This window comes from Rattus norvegicus, chromosome 2 (assembly GCF_021556685.1).
Source record: "Rattus norvegicus strain SHRSP/BbbUtx chromosome 2, alternate assembly SHRSP_T2T, whole genome shotgun sequence".
In the NCBI taxonomy this organism is placed as follows: domain Eukaryota; kingdom Metazoa; phylum Chordata; class Mammalia; order Rodentia; family Muridae; genus Rattus; species Rattus norvegicus.
In genome coordinates, this window is record NC_141535.1 from 28,551,981 (window position 1) to 28,572,791 (window position 20,811).

A 20,811-nucleotide genomic window follows, 5' to 3' on the forward strand; every position below is an offset into this window, starting at 1 on the left:
GTAAAAACCCAATGGAAGGCATGTACTTGCCTCATTCTGGGGAGGCAATCATTCTCTCAGCCACTCAAGAAAAACCACGTGTCTCAGGATAAGAAAGAAAGCAAAAGTCAGCTAAGCAACTGGGCTGCACCGTAGCGCAGTGTGGACCACAATGCATTGCGTACCGCAGCGCAGTGTGGACCACAATGCATTGCGCACCGCAGCGCAGTGTGGACCACAATGCATTGTGTGCGACAGTGTGGATTGTCTCCCTCTTCATGATACTTAACTCCCTGAGTGGGTTGCCCAATGGTACCTTGGGAATGTTCTGCTACTATGGTCTACTCTCAAGTCACTAGGATAGCCAGGCCTACCCTGATCCCAAACCCAGGCTTCAGGCTACTGTAGATACAGCTTTTGAGGCTGATTTCTGTACTGGCCGAGTCATTTCCTTAAGGAACAAAAAGACAACCACCTGGGTGAAAAAAATGTTCCACAAATGCTGTCTGATCTGAAATCCCAGATGCTGCTGAATCTGACATCTGGTTTTCCACAGAGCCTAGTCCGTTCCCGGGACAACAAGATGCAAACACTGGCTTTTAACTCCTTGGTTTTGTAGCTTTGAGACCAAGTCTTGCTGTGTAACCCAGGCTGGCCTTGAACCTGCAATTCTGCCTCAACTGTCCAAGTGCTGGGGTTAGAGGTGTGCAGGACCCCACTGCTTTTCCATATATCAGTGTGTTTTCAGGGGAGAATGCTGCTGTTTTAAATTGCCTCTTGTCCTGGCAGCTAGAGGTGATGCTCAGCAAAAGTTCATCACTTCCTGGTTGGCAGCAGCCGGCTGAAAAGCAGACTTTATACACAACCTCCTGACCTGTGGGCCACGCGGTACCCACAGATCGGACTCCACTTCCGCTGTGGCTTCTGTTGCTTCAAGGTGAAGATCCCTCTGCTGTGGGTGGCCAGCGGAAGTGAGATAAACTGTTTACTCCTGTTTGCTTTACATAGAATTGTCTTCTTCCACGTGCGTCTTTCCTCCTCTCCCTCCTGTTCTTTTCTAGTCTCCCATTCTGGTCTTCGCCATCTTTCTTCTTCCCATTTCACCTCACCTTCCCTGACACCTGATTCTCATCCCTTCTCTGCCTTCCCCCTTCTCTCTTCTCTTCTTTCTCTTTCTCTCTCTCTCTCTCTCTCTCTCTCTCTCTCTCTCTCTCTCTCTCCCCTCTCTCTCTGCCCCTCCTCCTTTTATTTTCTCCCTCCCTCTTCTATTTTCCTTCCTCTCCTTCCCCTCCTCCTCCCTCCCCCCTCCCACCTCTGTTTTGAAAACAGGCTAGAACTTTGCACAAAGTCTGAAATCTTGGTGACCCTCCTGCCTCATCCTTTGGTGCACTGTTATTTACATGTGGGAGCTGCCATGCCGTTTTTTCTGTCTCCTTGAAGTTGGGATTTAAGAACAATTCTCTTGGACTTCTTTGGGTAAGAGAACTACAGCATACAGTACATGTGTGGTTTATTTTTTCTGCATGAAGAACAGTATACCGTACACATGCAGTACGTTTTACCTGCATGTAGATATGTGTACTGTGTGCATGCCTGATGCTGTCAGATCATCAGAAGAGGGGATTGGACCCCCTGGAATAAAAACTGTAGGTAGTTGTAAGCCAGTATGTGGACGCCAGGAATAAGCCTAGGTCCTCTATAAGAGCAGTGAGTGCTCTTAACCTCTGAGACCTCTCTCCTGTCCCTGTCCCATGTTTGCATCTTTTTTACAATTTCTTTAAAGGTTGGCTCAGTGGGTGACATTTGCTGTCTACCTTGGAGGTCAGCAAGCTGTACTATCACGTGACAAATGGCCTCTGAAAAACTCAGCCGGAAAGGTCTGCTTTGACCTTCACTCTCAGGAAAGGTCCAACAGACAGCTTCCTAGTGTTTCCAGTTAGTTTTGAGATCACAGGTGTATCTGAGGGTGGCTTGCACTGGAATGCCTCTCCTGTCTCACACAGTGACTCACTTAACTGCTTTTCCTCTAGAAAGCTCGAACCTTCTTCTCCTGAGGACAACTTCCCTCGAGCACAGTTGGTCTAACAACTCTGAAAGGTTTAACACAAAGCACCAGCGACCACTGTTGCAGACAGTCCTTCCTCCTTATTTAAGTTATTTGTATAATGTGCCCCTTCATTTTCACAGGGCCCTTTCTGAAGATAAGCTGTGTGCGGAAAGCCTGAGCCTCAGGATGGGAAAAGCTGGCTCACAGAGCATGTTTAATGCTTTCCACTGGCTTCTGAAACTCAGGGCTTCCTCGAGGACATCCTGCTTCCCCAAGTTCCTCCCATGAAATACAACCTAAACATTTCCAGCTGCATATTCAACAGCCAAAGGGACGTCTCCTTTCCTCAAAAAAATGTTGCTTTTGACTTGGTGGCTGAAAGCACAACAGCTTTTGTTGATAAAATTCAAGTAAGTGAGTTATTTGAGCTCAAATGTATTTTGAAAAGTTATAATAGGAGAGTTTAAGGTTGCTTTCTGACTAGAGGAAGGGTTCTAATGCTGGGGGCGGGTCACAGCTGAGATGTATGTATGGCCTCAGGAAATTCATGTTGACAGCTCTTTGTGATAAAAGAATGCTTATTTAGATGAACTGATTTTTAAAAAACTGACCAAGAGTCTAGAAACACTTTACTAAAACCTTTTTTTTTTTAATTTATTTTTCAATTCTCAGGGGTTGATCACCATTGTGACTTCACCTCCTCCCCCCCCCCCAGGGAGTGAATGCTACAAGGCACAGGATGGTCACTCAAGAGGTTTTCTGCCACCCTCAACCAGGCTTGCTGGGAATGCACCATCCCCCTGCCTCACCCTGAATGCTGGGTGGACAGGCCCCACAAATGCTCCGTGCCCACCTCAGACAGGTTTGTATGTTACTAAAACAGAACTATAGATGTAATTCACAAAGATTTTTAAATCAGGAAACCCGTTTGTTTTCAAGTTGTAATCAACAATTTTCCAAAGCAGGGATTAAAAAAATGGGAAGCTAATCATTCTATGAATGCCTTTACAAACACCATGCTGTAGTGGCTTCTCCACTTACTGTCCAAGATCCCTTCTCCATGCCTATGGAAGCTGATCTAGAGGGATTGTCACTCACCCCGGTGCTCTCAGCATTTGTGACTGAGCTCAGGAGCAGTTTTCTCATATGTGGAATTTAGGGGAAGAGGACAGTAAGAGGGGAAGTGTCCGTGGTGTGGTCGGAAGGTGAGGGAGGGAATTGGGGTAAGGGAGGGGTGGGGTAAAGATGATCAAGGTGCCCTACATACAGGTATGGAAACACAGATTTAACCATATACTCACAGACACACACACACACACACACACACACACACACACACACACACACACACACACGGGAAGCACCAGCAAGGGGTGGGAGGGTGGTGTAGCAGGGATTAGTACAGCACTATCCTTGCCCTGTCTCTGGCTGGGATCCCATCCCTAACCTCTGGGCAGCTTCCTCACCCTCTGCTGATCCTTTAGCCACAGGGCTAGAAGCACCTATTCACTACAGAGTGGTGTGCTGTCCCACGGGGGCCCACAGCAATAATCTCTTCCAGAGACCAAGCAGGTTTTTAGTTTATTAATATATTTTTTAAAAAAAGAGGGTGAACACAAAACAATGACACGAAAGTTCACAAGTGCAGTGGTAACAGTTACGTTAAGTCACAGAGCACAGGACAGGGAGTCAATGATTTAGATAAATCAACACAGGAACAGAGTTAACCAGACAACTAGGGGAGTTTCATGGAAGCTATTCTACAGTATTGGGAAATACTTTGTTTTCTTAAATACTTTCTAGTCTTATCTGCTTAAAATGCCAACATATTTTTTTAACCAGGAAAAGGATATGTTTTAAATTAACTTCTAAATTAATTTGTCAAAGGCATGAAGATTTTTATATGCTTGTTAGTCACTGTGGCATTAAAAGACTTTAAAAACAACTTCAGTAACTCTTGAGAGAAATACAGGCTAATTTTCCTACATTGCAATCAATTTCAATCAATGAAATTTCCTTTCATTATTATTATTTTTAACCAAACTGACCTATATATTTCTTAAAACTGGACTTCAGTGTGTTTGCTTGCTTCTTAAAAAAGTTGTTTACCGGGGTTGGGGATTTAGCTCAGTGGTAGAGCACTTGCCGAGCAAGCACAAGGTCCTGGGTTCGGTCCCCAGCTCTGAAAAAAAGAACAAAAAAAAAAAAGTTGTTTACCATCTGACTGCCTCTGCCTCCCACCTACTGGGCTTAAAGGCATGCGACAAAATGCCAGGCTGATCTGAGTAATTTTTAACAAAACATTTGTAAATAAATAGCATCTAATTATTGTAGACTGAAGGGCTTATGTATTAAAAATATACATCTTGTATTGTGTCTTTATCCCAATCTATAGTTACCGGAAGCAGAGACTCAGATATCCAAAGCGGTTTAGCTGATAGGCCGTGCTTGTGTGACATATGCTTGGTGACATCCAGCTAATGACAACTTCTATGTGCGATGGTTTGCAGCGCATACGTCACAGCTGACCGCGTGCCAGCTCTCTGCGCTGCCTGAGTAAGGGCAGGACTCAGCTATTCTCCGACAGTCAGTCAGTCTACGGCCCACTATCCAACAGTGTGACCAGGGCACATGGGTGTGTCTGTCTGTGCAAGGGCCAGCCTTGCGGGACAGCTGCTGGATGTAAACACACCTTTCTCCGATTGTCAGATGTGCAGGTGTTATTGCCTCCCAAGATGGCATCCCCTCCCTTGCCAATTTCTAATTGACATAATCAGTTCACAGCAAATGAGACCCCTAGCAGGGTGGAGTGGGCCTGGTGGTCCTCATCTCTGCTCTCTGGGAGGCATAGCTGAAGGGGTATGATATACCTCATGCTCAGAGGCCTCCATGCAGATGGCTGTGTCTAGTTATCAGGCTTGGCTGCTTTGAAAGGTTTCTTACATTCCTGGCGAGTCTTATGCTCAGTCTTGGTCCACGTATTTTGTAAGTAAATTGCGTATCAAAACGGGGCTTTTCAACTGCTTTGATAATTCTTAAACTGTGGTTGTTCAAGACCTTCCCCTACACAGGTAATACTGTCTCATCCTTCCATCACTAAACATTACTATCAAATAATTTGAAAATATATAAATATAGACACATAGGCAAAAGCTGTCTTAAGTCTAAACTATGGGCTTCTTCCCTATCACTGGGGTCTTCAGCTGCCCAGGGCTAGCATCCACCAACCCAGACTTTATTAAGTCAGAGAATCAGATTATTTCTATAGCAACTGCCAGGGAATAAACAAGAAAGCGTCAAAGCGCAGAATCCACCCTGCACTGCCACTGTGTGTGTGCACACCACCTGTATGTTAAAGTCACCTAGATATAGAAGAGGTGACGCTCAACTACTATCCCAGCACTAAGCAACACTGGAAACCTTGACTCCGTTCCCATCACCTTGCTGGTGATTATCCAATCTATACACTTGATAGCACTTGTAAGAAGTATGCATGCAAATCAGACGTTGGCGGTTTTCTTAAGGCGTTGAAGTCAATACAGTTCTTGCCAGGGACTGATGGGGGTTCCCCAGCTGTTCACTTTCCAACCTTTTCTTCATGGAACCTTCCAGCCACCCTTTCCCTAAGCTAGTAGCTTTTTGTATATGCTATTATTCAGGTGGCTAGAGCAGGTATCCATCTTACTGGGCATCAGCTGGCCGGTGCTGTTGCAACTGTTGGAATCAGAGCTTTCTCTGCAGCACAAAATGCTGTAAAGGTGCTTCTGGCACTCGGAGGAGGCATAGTAGTAAATCAAGGGGTCGATGCAGCAGCTCACGCTGCTCACGCAGACGCAGAGGAGGTAAGCAAAATAGGCCGTCTCTGTGCCAGGACTGTCGGAGAGGAGCAGGTAGTGCACAATCAGGAGGACGTTGGTGGGCCCAAAGCAGACGATGAAGATGCAGAACACGGCGGCGGACAGGAACAAAGCCCGCGACTTCTTGCTCCGGTTCGCCACCGCGGAGGAGCTGAGGCATCGGATGATGGACGTGTAGCAGACTGTGGAAATGATCAACGGCACAAGAAAGAAGATGGCGGAGAAGGCGGAGAAATAGTACGAGTAAAAGCCATGCAGCAGGGTCTCGTTGAGGACGTCGTGGCAGGTGGTGATGTTGAGCCCCGGAACCTGGGTGGTCTGCTCTTTGAGGAGGAGGGGCACCACCCCCATGATGGCCATCACCCAGATGACCACGCAGGTGAAGTTGGCTCGGCCCAGAGTGCGCCAGGACAGGGACTGGATGGGGTACACCACTGCCAGGAACCGGTCAATGCTTATGACTGTCATGAGCATGATGGAGGCGTACATGTTACAATAAAACGCTGCGGTGGCGAAGCGACACATTCCGGACCCGAACTGCCAATCGGTGCCGGAGAAGTAGTAGCTGATCTTGAAGGGGAGCACGGACACGAAGAGGACATCGGCCATGGCCAGGTGCAGCATGTACACCACGGCCGGCTTCTTGACCTTCATCCGAAAGACAAACACAGCGATGGCCAGGATGTTCAGGGGAAGGCTGACTATGAACACAAACGTGTACACGGAGGGTATGAAGAGCGTCAGCCAGGGGCTGGTCAGATATCCGGAGGCGTCCTCGGAGATGAAGGGAGGAGGCGGCATGGGAGGAAAACGGCTTTTATTTAAGTAGACTGCCCTGCCCTCGAGCGGTATGCTTTCATTTTTCTCCTCCTCATCCCCTAGGGGGAACTGTTCAAATGTATCTTCACTGGGATTCCTGAGAAAAAATGAGCGGGGGTTTGGCGTAGCATACGGCGTAGCATACATCCTCTCAGATTCTGAAGGAAGAAAATCGAGAGCGTGAGTGACATAAACGGGCAACCCCGGACAAGCAGAGGTGCGCTATGTCTGTTTTCTGTAATTTTCCCGGGGAGCAGATGGCTAGGTTTAGATCTTGCACAGATGGACTACGGACTTGTTAGAGACTACGCACCTAGGTTGGAATATTGCACAACATTTTGTTCTCTGCTGCTCCAGAGAACGAATGGGAGCGAAAGGTCACTCCAGAGATCTTGCAAACCTCACTCACCATGAAAGATCGAAGACGCTTTGCTTCACATTTTATTTATTTTATTTTGTGTGGTAGGAGAGAGCAGGCATAGCACAGGATGGAGGGGAGCTGGTCCTCTCCTTCTGTCATGTGGACCCAGGGGATTGAACTCTGGCTGGCAGGCTTCTTGACAAGTGTCTTTTTCTGCTGAGCCACCTTGCCAGCCCTCAAACCATGCATTCTCCCCCCCACCATTGTACCCCACCATCTGTCTGCACAGGTCGTCTCCAGCTTCTACGACTTCTCTTTCCTTCCCCAGCTAGCTTGAGCCATCCTGAGAAACCCACCTCTCCCGAAGGAAAAAAATCCACAAAATAGAAAGCAGAGAGTTAATTCTACAGGCCACAGAATAGGGGGCCATTCAGAGTAGGACCCAGAGCTCCCCAAATCTTCAGTTTGCTTACAAAGTAGGATGTCATGATGGCTTAGCTATCTAGGTGCAGAGGCCCTCAAGTTACATCTTCACAAGGCCAGGAGGCACCGATCCCCCTCGGCCAGCATCTTGCCTCTTTGCCTAGCAAGTCAGTCTAGGAGCACATGTGCTTGGCCATGACCTTATTCTAGAATGCTATATGCCTCCAGGTGCATGCCTGGTCAACCAGGCTCTCTGGAGTATCAACCAGATGTCATTATCTACACCTCCTTCCATCAAAACTATCCACTTGAAATGTCAGTCAGAGAAAAATTAATGGCACCAGTCAGACAGCAGGCTTTGGGGAACAAACAGCTTCGCTAAAAATCCTACATTTGTTGCATGCTGGGAAGCTGAGGTGTGCAAATAGGAACCACAGGGGGAACGCAAAGTCCCTGATACTGGGGGTGCTTGTGGCAAAGGCTGGCTATGCCTCTCTCTCAGAGATGTTGCCAGAGTTAAACCTTGGAAACTGGACAAGTGCAGTGGGTTTCCAGATTTTTTTTTTTTTTTTTTTGGTGTGGAAACTTTCAGAGAGGCTCTCAAATCTGTAATGCAATGAATGATGAGTTCAGCTGTGTAGCATCCCCGAGACAATCCTCTTAAAATAGAACTTTAGGCTCTGCTGTGTTTCCGTGTTACTCCCCACCAATGGCTGAAGGTACTCAGGGTCACAGGACAGTATAAGGCACAGGTAGGAAGGGTAGGTCTTAGAGGATAGGATGACAGACTTTTTTTTCCCTTCCCGATGATTTTTAATTTGAGAGAGATCCAAAGCCAGTGTCTATGATACCCAGGAATACGTTCCTGACCTCTGTGCAGTTCCCGGCACATAGATAAGATTCTTGGAATCTCTAGGATAAGAGCATCTTTTGTATGCCAATGAGCTGACTGGTGGTTCAAGGCCTCTAGATAGCTTCAGAATCAGGGCTGATCACATGAAAGCCTGAGGCATGACTGGCAGGAGGGCAGGGCAGCTTTCCCACCTGGCCATTCATTCATTAGCATCTTCCGTAATACCATTTCTGATGGATGGGAAGCATAGGTGCTTCTCTGGGTTCCTTGAGCTAGCTGCTCTAGCAGACTAGAATCTGAGTAGAAGTCAGGGGAACCCTTAGTACATAGCCTGTCTGAGTCTGGAGGTCGAGGCTTAGGTATCTTTTTCTGGAGACAGACAGTCTTGTGGGCTGAGCTCTCAAATGTAGATGGTGTCTGAATTGAATGAAATGAGAAGACACATGACTGGTGTCCACTGGAGAATCTGCCCGAGGACAGACAGTGTGGTGTGAGGGGAAAGAGCCTTGGTCCCTCAGGGCTCACAGCACTTGGGGAGATGTTACACAGACCGTAGGGAACACACTTTGCTGCTCTGTTCTCAGAGCTAAGGTGGGCAGTGGGTAGGAAACCGAAAGGCAGTTTCAGGGACAAGACACCACATCCTTTGTCTTTGCTGCAGGCCGCAAATGCCTGAAGTGTTTGGGGCGCCTGCCCCTGCTCTGGACTCTCGTCCCCTTCCCTCTTTCCCAGATGCCTGGAAGCTGACGAGAAGTTGTGACTGAGCCTCCATAGCAAAGCATCGCCCACTGCCTCTGGTGAAGAGCTTTGGGGGTGACCTCTGAGTTCACACAGTGGCAGTGGGTTTTACCCATTATACAATGTTGGTAGTGATCTGGTAGTCTCTGGGTCTTGTGCACTCGGTGCTGTCTTGATTTCTTCTCTTTACAGCTGATCTATACTCAGATCCTGCCTCGGTCTAATAGGTCAGGTCCCTTATCCTCTTCCAAGGTCTGAAGGTCATTACGAATGGAGATCCTACGACCTTGTAAGTCCTAACCCCAGCCCATCTCCTAAATGATCTTCAATCTTGAATGGGGAATAATAGGAATTAGTCACCTAGGAAGCCACTTATAATGGACCCCTCTCTTATAATCTATTTTGGACCCCATCTCCTTTTTCCTGGCTAACACTAGAGAGGGAAACACACCAATTGCCCCCCTCCCCTGCCCCCAACCCAAGACTTATAACACCCAATAAAAAGGTGCAGGTGTCAGGGCTTTCTTAAAGTCCACTAAGGGAAAGGGCATTCGGGTGGTATGGAATTTGAGTTCTGCCTCAGGCCTTGAGTGGAGATGACACTGTGATCTGCTTCTAAAATGAGATCACCTACTATTGTCTCCCCATGAAGAGTTAATCCATCTGGCCCTATCAGTGACCAGGAAGGCCAGGGTACCACTTCCCAGGAAAGCTGCAAGGCATGGCCAAGGAGATGGGCAGAATAATTATATCTCTGTGTGATGAGGTTCTTACCCTTCCTAGAAGCCCAACCTGGTGCAGCCATTGACGGAGTTCCTGCTGTGCAGGGATGCAGTCACTGAGAGCTTCTACCACTTACCGGGGAGAGCTCCACTACAGGGCACCAACATTCACTGAACTTCCGCTACGGAGAGACGCAGGTGTTTAGAGCGCCAGCCAGCAGGCAGCATCACCCGCATCACTGAACCTGCCTGCTTTTCTGAGTTCTAACTCAAATTCACCCTCTCTCCCCAATAACAGCAAAAGGTCTAAGCATGTTTTCTCTGGCACTCTGGCTATTCTCAGTCTCCAAAGTTTACTGCATTCCCTAAACCCAATCAAATTAGTACAAAGGAGGAGGTCACAATACATAGCTGGTTGGTCATAAGTTCCACAGTCACTGGGAAAGAATTTCAGGAAGGAGGAAAAAAAGTCTCAGGAAAGGAATCTCAAAATCTGCTCTAGGCTTTTTTTTTCCTTTTTTTTTTTTCCTTTTTTCTTTTTTTCTTTTTTTAAGACAGGGTTATATTTTGTAACCTTGGCTGCCTTGGAACTTACTGTGCAGACTAGGCTGGGCCTAAAGTCATAGAAATCTACCTTCCAAGGGCTGGGGACTGAAGGCATATGCCGCCATACCGGCCTCTGCTAGAGGGAGGGTTTGGGCAACACTGAGTCATGTGTATTACACACAATCTCTGCTAAAGATGAACACAAACAAAACCCCCAAGTCACCCTCACTAGCAGCAGCAGCACCCCAGCACCCCCAAAACCCCCAAGCATGTGGGAGTAGTGTTCACCGGCAATCCCAGTGCTCTGAAGGCTGACAGCAGAAGGATGGAGAGTCCAAGGCCAGCCTGGATTATACAGTGGACCCTGTCTTTAAAACAGAGAGGCCTTTAATCCCAGCACTCAAAAGCAGAGGAGAGCAGATCTCTGAGTTCAAGGCCAGCCTGGTCAACAGAGCTATTTCAGGGCTACACAGCCTGAAAACCAAAACAACAATGACCAGGACAACAACCACACCCTGAGGTGATACTCAAGCTTCTGCTCAAGACAGCCACCAAATTAACTGACTGCTAATGCAAAACGACAGTGATCAATTCTCTGTGAAGGAATGTGCCAGAATCCAGAGTCTTCATAGCCCAATGTCTAGACTATAATCTCAAATGATTCAGTATAACAAGAATTAAGGTGCTGGGATTCTAGCTCAGTGACAGAACATTTGCCTAGCATGTAGAAGGCCCAGGGTTTAATCCCCTGCACCGATAATAAATAATTACCAAACAATAATTGGGCAGCTGGGCACAGTAGCGGGTACATGTGATGTCAGCAGGTGGGAGACTGAACCGGGAGAACTGAAAAACTGAGGCCAACCTGGGCTGCCCTGGCGAGTCAGTCATCCTGCGCTACAAAGTGAGACTTTGTTTCAAAAATACCAATAAGGGCTCGCAATGTGATGAACTAAAAGAACTGAGTTTTATTAGCTCTGCTCTGATCTTTTAGACAAAAATAAGCTCTAGGGCTGGAGTGACAAACCAGTCATTAAAAGGCTGCTCTTCCAGAGGATCGGAGTTCAAGCCTAAGCACCTGTGAGGTGGCTCCCAATCATCTTTAGCTCCAGTTCCAGGTGACCCCAGGTCCTCTTCTGGCCTCCATAGGCACTGCACACACGGTGCACAGACACACGTGCAAGCAAAATACCCATACACGTAAACTAAAAACAAAATGAAATCTCTGGGTTTTCTCCTTCCACTTACCTCACATCATCTAGGAAAGCTAACTCCAACTGGACTAAAAGACTTATTATACCCAAAACTACACAGGGAACCCAGAAGAGAAAGCTCTGTAGGTCTGACCCCAAGACACCGGCAACCAAAGCAGAGAGATGTAATGGAATCAAAACAAAAGCTCCATACAGCAAAAGGGGCCATCATCAATGAGAGATACCTTACAGATAGATGGGAGACAATACTACAGATCACACGTCCTACCTGATAAGGGATTCCTGTCCAAACATCTAAGGAACTCAGTACTCACTATTGAGAAAACAAGTTGTTTAAAAAAAAGGGGGGGGGGGACAGAAACTAAACAGATGTTTCCAATGGTAATACAAAGAGTGCCTGAATGGTATGAAATAAAATGTTCAGCATTACTAATCGTCATGGAATTGCTGTTTAAAACCACCATGAGCAATGACTTTACTTCATTAGGATGACTACCATGAAGAGTGAAAGATTAACAAGTGCTGGAAAGATCCTGGAGAAACCAGGACCTTGGACACCAGCTGGAGCCGGAAGCACAGCCATTATGGAAGATGGCTTAGAACTTCAGACAACTAAACCCAGAATTATCCCCACTAGTGAGCGTGGACAGATGGAGGGTTTCTGGTGATGCACAGAGGAGAGTTAAGTGCTTACCAACATGCCCCAACACAGACATAAGAACCTACATGACACTTGGAACAGGGACACGACTTGAAGTTACTTATCTAGCCGAGCGGCAGGAATGTGGTTATGTGGTGGTCTGAAAGCAACAGTCCCTGCCTGGGCTTCAGTGGCTCTGCCGATACTGTTTTCTGACACGCCCTTCTCAGCAAGTCCTTTGTCAGCAACCCGGTATTTACCCTAGGAACATTATACCTCAGGGAGCACGTGGTATTTGCAGTTTGGAATGGGGAAGAATGCATAATCCCTCAACTAATATCATTGCCTAAGGCGGGTACCCTTTCTTCCTACTTTACATTTGATATGCTCAGTTTTTTTAAATGAAATTAAAAGAAAAAAAAGTATTCTTAAGAAGTGTATACTAACGTCACAGAAATACTCAGACCAGGCAAGATGGCTAGACACTTCAAACACACTCAAGACCCTCATGCTAGAAGTCGAGCCTGCTCTTCTTGATTTTCATACGGTCTGAGCATGACTCAGAGGTCAAGGGGAAAGTGTTTGTCAGCTGGCCAAGAGCTGGCTCTTCAGGGTCACCTTGCTTGTTGACCAATAGTCACAGCAAGGCAAAGTTAAATTCTGGTCTTATGGAGAAAGCAGTGCAGGGAGATCCCAACTAGATTCTTAGATTTCTTGCTAGGTTTTACTTAAGGAAGGTCTCTCCAAAGTCCCCAAGTGGTTTTGCAATACTAACTCTTGCAGCCTAGGCAGAACACTATGCTCTTGAGGTTGGCCTTGAACCCCCAATCATCCGGTCTTCGATTCTTGAGTGCTGGGATTACAGGCATTTGCCAGCATGCCGGGCTCCAGTTTAGATATTGAAGATAGCATATTGCTAACTAGCTTAAACTCAGACCATCCCGGAGACCTGAAGTTAGTGTCAGGGGATGGCTCTTTTGACTTTGCTGAGATCTGGCTGGAAGCAGAGGGGTTCATAAGATACCCTTTCGCGGCACCTGAGAGTCACACCATGCCAGGGTCTGGACTGTGACTCAGTGCTCTGCTCCAGCGCTCACACTTCTGGGGAATTAGCTAACTTGAAGTCTCAGGATCCTGTTCACATTCCCACAGTGAGCAGGTCAGTCGTGGCCTGCACTTCAAAAGCCCCACGATGGGGAGGAGGACACCGGAGAAGCAAGGCAGAGGCCAGGCAGACAAGTGAAACACTGCAGTCTTTCTAGAATGTTCCAGTCCCTCCAACTCAAACAGACACCACTTTCCCAAGGCAGGAGCCAGCATCTCCCTCCACCCCACGCCCGGGCCTCCTTTTGCATCTGGAGTAGGAGATGTACAGCAGCACAACCTTGGGTACCTCCGAGTTTTGTTAGCATCAGGTCAATACAGGTCAATACCCTGTGGGCTCCCACTGGTCAAAGAAGAGCGAGCGCTTTGTTCATAGAATAAATGATGATGGAGGTGGTCCAGGGAGCCTGTGCGTGAGGAGTCTTATCAAGCTGCAGCCAAGCAGCCAAGCAGGTGCAGATGTAAGGAAGCCTTCGAGATAGAGAAATAGCAAGTAAAAGGGGTGGGGCCGTGATGTTCCTGGGCTCATCCCCAGCACTGAAGGGTAAGAGGTGACAGAAGACTGGATGGCCCGCACAGAGATCAAGCGTAGCAGTGGAGTTCCTTCATCCTGGTTGTACATGATGCTCATGGGTATTTATGACACAATCAGGAAACCTGGACACTTTGTATAGTGGATGGCATCGAGAAACTGTACACTAATTTCTTCTGATGATATTGTGTTTATGAAAAAGAGTTCCCACCTTTAGAAAAAGCTATGTATTTAATTCATGTATGTATGTATGTATGTATGTATGTATGTATGTATGGGTAGTTAGTTTTTTGAGGCACGGTTTCTGTGTGTAGCTTTGGCTGTCCTAGAACTCACTCTGTAGACCTCCAACTCAGAGATCCACCCTCCCCTGCCTCTCAAGTGTTGGGATTAAAGGCATGTGCCACCACCTCTTGGCTTATAATTTATATTTTTATTTAATAAAATAGTATATTTAAAGACAGATCTTGGGAATGTGTTTGGAGGCTCAGCAGGGAGTGCTGATACTCAAAATACCAGCCCCCTTTCTTCCAGTAAGGTCGTGCAGGGAAACAGCATTGAGATGAATGGAGCACAGAGAGGGAGGAGGGGGGCACCTGTCTGCCAGATCAACCCTGGGGATAGTCAGGCTAATGGATCCTCCTTGGCCAGATCACCCTCACATCCTGTATTCAAGAATTTAATGAGATGATGTCTGGGATTTGCTTCTCTGGAGGAGGACACTGAGGGTCTTGCTAAAAGAGGTCAGATGATGGATGGGTCGTGGAGAGATGGGCGCAAAGCCAAACAAGCAATTCATGATCCCTACTTGTCATTAGACATTTACTTGTAATTATGTGTGTGCGTGCATGCGTGCGCATGTCTTTTTGTGTGCATATGTGCAGTATGTGTGCTCTCAGTGTGTGAGTGTTGAGCAGCTGCCCTAGAAGGGCACCTGCAGTGAGCCACCTGACGTGGGAACTGGGACTCAAGCTTGGGTCCTCTGGAAGAGCAGCACATGCTCTTAGCTGCTGAGCCATCTTTCTAGCCCCAAATGTAAGTTTATTGTTGTTTTGGGGGAGGAGGTGGTTTGTTTGTTTTTTGCTTTTGTCTTAGTGCAGAAGGAGGGGAAGCTCTTGAATGTTCTCATGAATATGGCTTTATGTTTAGAGAAATCATGTAGTATGGACATCCAATTTATTTAGAGACCTCTCACTATGTGTCCTTGGATAGCCTTGAACTTGCCATGTACACCAGACTGTCTTTGAACTCAGAGAGATCTGCCTGCCTCTGCCTCCAGAGTAGTGGGATTAAAGATGTGTATCACCATGGCTGGATAATATTAACATTTTAAAGGTTTTAGAGAATATGTAGGAAAAAAGCTCAGGAAACCTTCACATGTGTTAAACACCCACTAAACACCAGACATGTCCCTTGCTTTTACTTATAACTTTGGTTTATAATGACATATTTAGAGGTACAGACAGGATATGTAACTAATTCAAGATCACACAGCTGATAAGTCGAAGAGCCAGAATTTGAATCTAGATAGGTGTGAAAGCTTAATACCCTTTGACCACAGTGAACCATCTGCCCTCTATTTTCTTTTTTGTTTCTACTTTTTTATTTTGGGGTCAAATCTTCTGTTGCTTGGAAATTCTGAAGTTTTCTGGCTTTGGTTATATACCAACCCCTGTCTGCACCTCAGCCCTTCTAGACATGCACAGGAAGTAGACAAACACAGAGATAAACAGTGAAAAACCTTCTGAGTGTCTAAGTGTGTGCGTGCATGCACATGACTCTGTGTGTGTGTGTGTGTGTGTGTGTGTGTGTGTGTATGTGTGTGCAGTTAGCTTTTTGAGGCAGCCAAGTCTTTTGTCTACCGCTCTCAGCTTTGCTGCTCAGAGTCAGGCTCTCAGTGAACTGGAAGCCCTCCATTTTGTCTAGGCAGGCTGACTGGCCAGAGAGCTTCCAAGATCTGCCTATTTCTGTCATTCAATGCTGGGTGCTTGTGATTCGAACTCAGAGCCTCCTGCATGCACACCAAGTCCTGGTACTTACTCAACGACATCCTCCCTGCACCCTCCAGTGAAATCTTTAATGTGATGTTCTGGATGGGGCCTAACTAAGAACAGCAGGAGAACAAAGCAGTAAGGCAAAGTTCATGGCAGAATGCCTTGGAGCTGCCCCTCTGGTATAGCCTGGGGCTTTAAGACAGCCAGGAGGCACTGCAGGCAGGCCAGTCACAGGAAGTTATTGTAGTGTTCCCAAGGCACAGCCGAAGTGAACACAAGTCTGTAGGGCTCTTGCCTGGAGGCAGGAGACAGATGTGGGGTAGTCAGGATGCTCGAGGGCCTCCCGGAGAGCCACTGGGATTCCCTGACCATGCTCATCCCTGTGGTCTGCTCTCTGCCCTGAATCACCATCCCTAAGACTCCTGTCCCAGGAAAGCCACTGTCCGTGCTCTAATCAATAGCAAGAGATAAAAGACCAAGTACCAATCAGTGTATCCAGGGTTCACGGTCCCTCCCAGACTTCAGCTGTCCCTCTGCCCCGTCTTTCTGCAGTGAGTGAGCCTGAACTGAAATGGTGAATCCTAAACGAGACACTTCATAAAGGATACTTCTGAGAGAGCACAGCTCTTCTGGGGGAGGCCTTGACTTTGCTCCTTAGGGGACACAGATCACTGTCCGAGGTTATGCTAGGTTTAAACTCCAGTAGAGATTGAGCAATCAATGTGAAATCCAATGATAGGGTTGCCACAAGTTTTTAAAATATTTTTGCTTTATTTGTAATTATGTGCAGCATGTGTGTGTGTCTGTCTGTCTGTCTGTCTGTCTGTCCCACGGGTGGTCTATGCACATGCGTGAGGTTGCCCACAGAAGCCTGAGGTGTCTAGACGCCTCGAGGCTGGAGTCACATGGCTGTCATGGATGTGGTTATGTATACTCCAACTGTGCCACAAAGTAAAATGTATTTCTAACTTATGTCTGGCTGGCAAAACAGACAGAGACCAAACCAAACCAGAAACCATGTTTCTGGAGTACTCTAAAAATCTAATCTGCAACTTGTCACAAACTTTAAATATACATTCACAGCTGTGCAGATTTGCTCGTTGCCACGTGCGGCTCCCAGATTAAGACAGCAAAGTTACTTTCGAAAGCCAATCGTACACACAAGGTTATAGGGGATTTGCAGGATTTAAGGATTCGGGGATAAAACCCTTCACTTCAAAACTCGGAGCACTGTAGTGCATTCTTGTAATCTAGAACTTGAGAGGCTGAGGCAGGAGGATTTGAGTTTAACGCTGGCCTGCACTGCACAGCAAATATTGTTTCCAAAGACAAACGGAACTGGAGAGCTGACTCAGTGAGTTAGAAAGAACACTTGCTACAAAGAATGGGGGGGGGACAGGGGGGGATGGGACAAACGACTGAGTTCCCATCACAACACCCATGTACGACTGTTATCTTAGTACTGTGTGTGTGTGTGTGTGTGTGTGTGCGCGTGTGTGTGTGCACAAGCACGTGGGCAGGGGCATGCTCCCCCAATATCACTGGAACTCATTGGCATAGGCTTGCACATCCCCCCCTCCCCCAGCCATAAACTTGGTAACTCTAGTGGGTTTGGTAGAAAACTACAGCAAGGGAGGACATGGGGGGCGGGGAACCCCGGAAAAAAACCCAGGTTTATAGGGAATACCATTTACTCTGTCAGTTCTAGCAAGAGGTAGTGAAAGGCTGAATAAAAGAGTCCACAAACCAGGTTATGGAGAAGTCTGGCTGTGGAAAGCACAGAGTTTGACACTAGCAACGTGCTGAACACGCACACAAGTCACAGTTCCGGACACTGTCCTGATAAGGACGGTGCTCCAATGGGGTCTCAGCGGAAGGGGACCCTGGGGACTCAGGAACCCAAGTGAATGGACTCATCCCCAGAAACACAGGCCCACATGTGGATGATGACATTTGGAGAACAGGTAAACCCACAGAGCCAAGGAGCAAACTAGTCGTCGTTACGGCAGATGTCAGGGTGACCTGGAGCTCACGAGATTTGTCGTGAAGTGGCAACTTCTGGGATGCGGTGGAGGAACTGGTAACTGCAGCAGACTTCAGAGTGCATGACTAGATGTTCTGAGAATTTCATCTCAATTGAAAGGAATCATACAAGGAGGGAGATAGGAATGTTAGAAATGAGAGACAGACAGACAGATAGACAGGAGTTACTAGGAAGCCCCAAAATGAAGAGAGTAGCAACATCAGAAATGCAGGTTTCTGGGGAACTCCATATTTTGGGGTCTTTTTGCTTAGAACCCAGCTAAATTCCAGTTTGCTAGGGCAACAGGGACAAAAGAGACATGGAGAGGGGAGGAAGGTGAATGGGAAGGAGATTTTTGGAAAAGAAGCAAGTCCTTGGGTTCTAAAAAGAGCAAGTTCACAAGACAGACCCAGGCAGGCGCAGCTACTGCGGGGGTGAGAGGCCGTGGCGGGGAGTGGGGGGTGTTCGTGGTTAAAAGGGCATTGGGAGTTGAGAGAAGTCAGCTGGCCTGGAGTGACATGTGGGAAGAAGTCAGAGGACATCCATTCTTGAGGCTGGACGAAGTGAGGAATATATAAAAGGAAGGCAGAGCGAAGCCGGGGCCTGTCTTGTACGGGGACTTGTCTCTTCTTGCTGAGGAACCAGGCTTGGCCTGGAGATAAGGACCGCAGCCTCTGAAATCCCAAGGCACTTGGCCACAGTCACCATCAGCCATTCTCTCTTTTTTATGCAGCGGGAAGGAGAAGCAGATTTACTTTGGGTTGTGTTTGTGAGTTCACTTATTGCCTGCAACAACTGTAGAGAGTCCGCTCCTCTAATACCCTCGCTTCCCCTCAGGCAGGTCCCTCAATCTCTCTGGGCCTCAATTTTGAATCAGCAAAGGGGATAAATGTCTCATCACACCTATGCTCTTGTGCTGATCAGATCTCATATATTTTAAAAGGCCTGTTCCAAAATTAAACCGAGGAAGTATAATCTAAAGTTGTGTGAACTCACATCTCCACATACACTTTAGGACACCATCTCCCTTCCCCCCCACTCCATGATTAAGGACAGCTACCCAAAAGCAGGCAGGCTGGTTAGTTGCTGCTCCACTTGGGGACCCTCTCTGGGGTTCTGAGTTTTCCCATGAGCATCACTCAAGCTCACACGGAGGAAAGACAGAGAACAGGAAACACCCTACTCTTTGTCACCTCTTAATCCTGATGTGTGGGAGACCAGAGTACACATTCTTTCAGCGATAACCAAACAAAACTCACCACATTTTCTTCAGTGTGAAAGGCACGGCTAAAGGTTTCTAACAAAATATCCCTACTAAGAAATTCAAAACAATTTCCCTCACTTTCTAGTTAGGAACTTTACAGGTAACGAACGCCTCTACTTTGGAGAAAGGAGAAAATATTTGACGAAATAAATTGACCAAATTAATTTATTTGGTTCTAAAGAGGGGTCCCTTTTCTACATCCGGAGAAACAGTTTCCGATAACAAAGACCCACTTTACTCCCTGCAACCAGAAACCTTCATCACCTCCTGGGTACCAGGCCCAGCTGGGGACTGTCCAGTCTTTATTGTGTGATTGTGGATTTTTCTTTTACATTGCTTGTCCCTCCTTGTAAATCAAAAGAAAGAGAGAGAGAGAGAGAGAGAGAGAGAGAGAGAGAGAGAGAGAGAGATCCATCAAAGTAAAAACTTCAGGAGAGTGGTTCCACTGAACACCAAAAGTACAGAATCACAAGACCCTTTCTTTCTGAAGGTGGTCTTGCAAAACAGGCCACACAATGACAATAGAAGCGATTGCGGAGACCGTTCGGCTGAGCCTAGGGTCCCTCCTCCGGATTCAACACCCGGTGGCCCGCCGACTGCACCCTACAAAACCGAGTCCAAAAGAGCATCGCCCGTGCGGGGAGTGGGGAAGATATGGCACATGGATGTGACTAGGGGAGCTTCTAGATCTCGTCCCAAATGGCTGTTTGACTCCTGGGGGAAACTGAGGCAGGGTTGCAGCCGGAAGCACCCCATAGAGGAGCTGGCGCAACCTATCTTTTGATATCCACCCCCCCCACCCCCGTGCGCACCCACCCGCAGCTCTTACCTGGCTGTCTCATAGGAACGCGGGAAGACAGCAAAGGACCGCACAGGCTGAGGCCGACCGCGACGAGCAGCAAGCGCCGGGGCCCCATTGTCCCGAGGCTGCCCGCGCGGCCCGGCGACCGCGGTCGCCTACTTTCTTAGGAGCAGCTCGTTCGGAGCCTGCAGGGGACTAGTGGCGACTGCGCCGCCCCGGGGTGAGTATTTGGAGGCGGTTCAGGGACGTGGGGCGGGGCCCCGCGGGCTGTGCGCGTTCCCGCAGCCTCCGCTCGTGCCCGCAGCCCCTCGCTCGGGCAGATGCTCGCTCCTCCCCTCTCTCCCCCAGTCTCGCCTCTTGTGGTTGAGTCGCGAGCCTAGGAGTGACTCAGCCCCATTGGGGTCCTCAGAGAGCTCCTGCGGCGGCTTCAATGACTCTCCTGGGATGTGGAGCTAGACCGGGACTATCCCCTGGTGGTGCTCCAAGTCTCTCCTCCTTCCCAGCGTCTAGGCGCGCTCGCCAACTTTTGGAGTTTAGCTTAAAGTCGGCGAGTGACTTCTAATTTTTTTTTTAATTTATGGGAGATGCATTTAAAGATTGGCCCTGCAGTGACATGGGTGTCCCCGGATGTGTGGACAGTGCTTGACATTTCTCGAAATTCAATTTATTTTGCGAGCTTAGACGGATCACGTCTAGCCTTGATCTTCCACAAGACTGGAAATGGACAAGGTATCCCAGGCGCAGGTTCTCCAAGCTCTTGCCTACAGAAACGAACCCCTGAGCCAGAGTCACAGGCCCCAGTGTCCAGGGTAATGCTAGGTGCCTCCCGCCAGTAGGATGCTGGGTGGGAGGAGGAGGGGCAGCACTGGGAAATTTTAAAGAGTCCTTCGCAC

General features: G+C 47.8%; 1 protein-coding gene and 1 long non-coding RNA gene across 2 annotated transcripts; one reads left to right on the plus strand and one right to left on the minus strand.

Annotated features, from left to right (window-relative positions):
• Positions 1–908: 908 nt before the first annotated feature.
• On the plus strand, positions 909–4,295 carry LOC134485820 (uncharacterized). Its single transcript, XR_015670332.1, has 3 exons — positions 909–1,455; positions 2,167–2,436; positions 2,699–4,295. It is a non-coding gene; the product is annotated as an uncharacterized LOC134485820 (long non-coding RNA).
• Positions 3,591–20,098, minus strand: F2r (coagulation factor II (thrombin) receptor). The gene is given in 2 exon segments (NM_012950.2): positions 3,591–6,860; positions 19,946–20,098. Coding segments are annotated over 2 exon segments (1,299 nt in total). The 5' UTR covers positions 20,034–20,098; the 3' UTR covers positions 3,591–5,649.
• Positions 20,099–20,811: the final 713 nt, after the last annotated feature.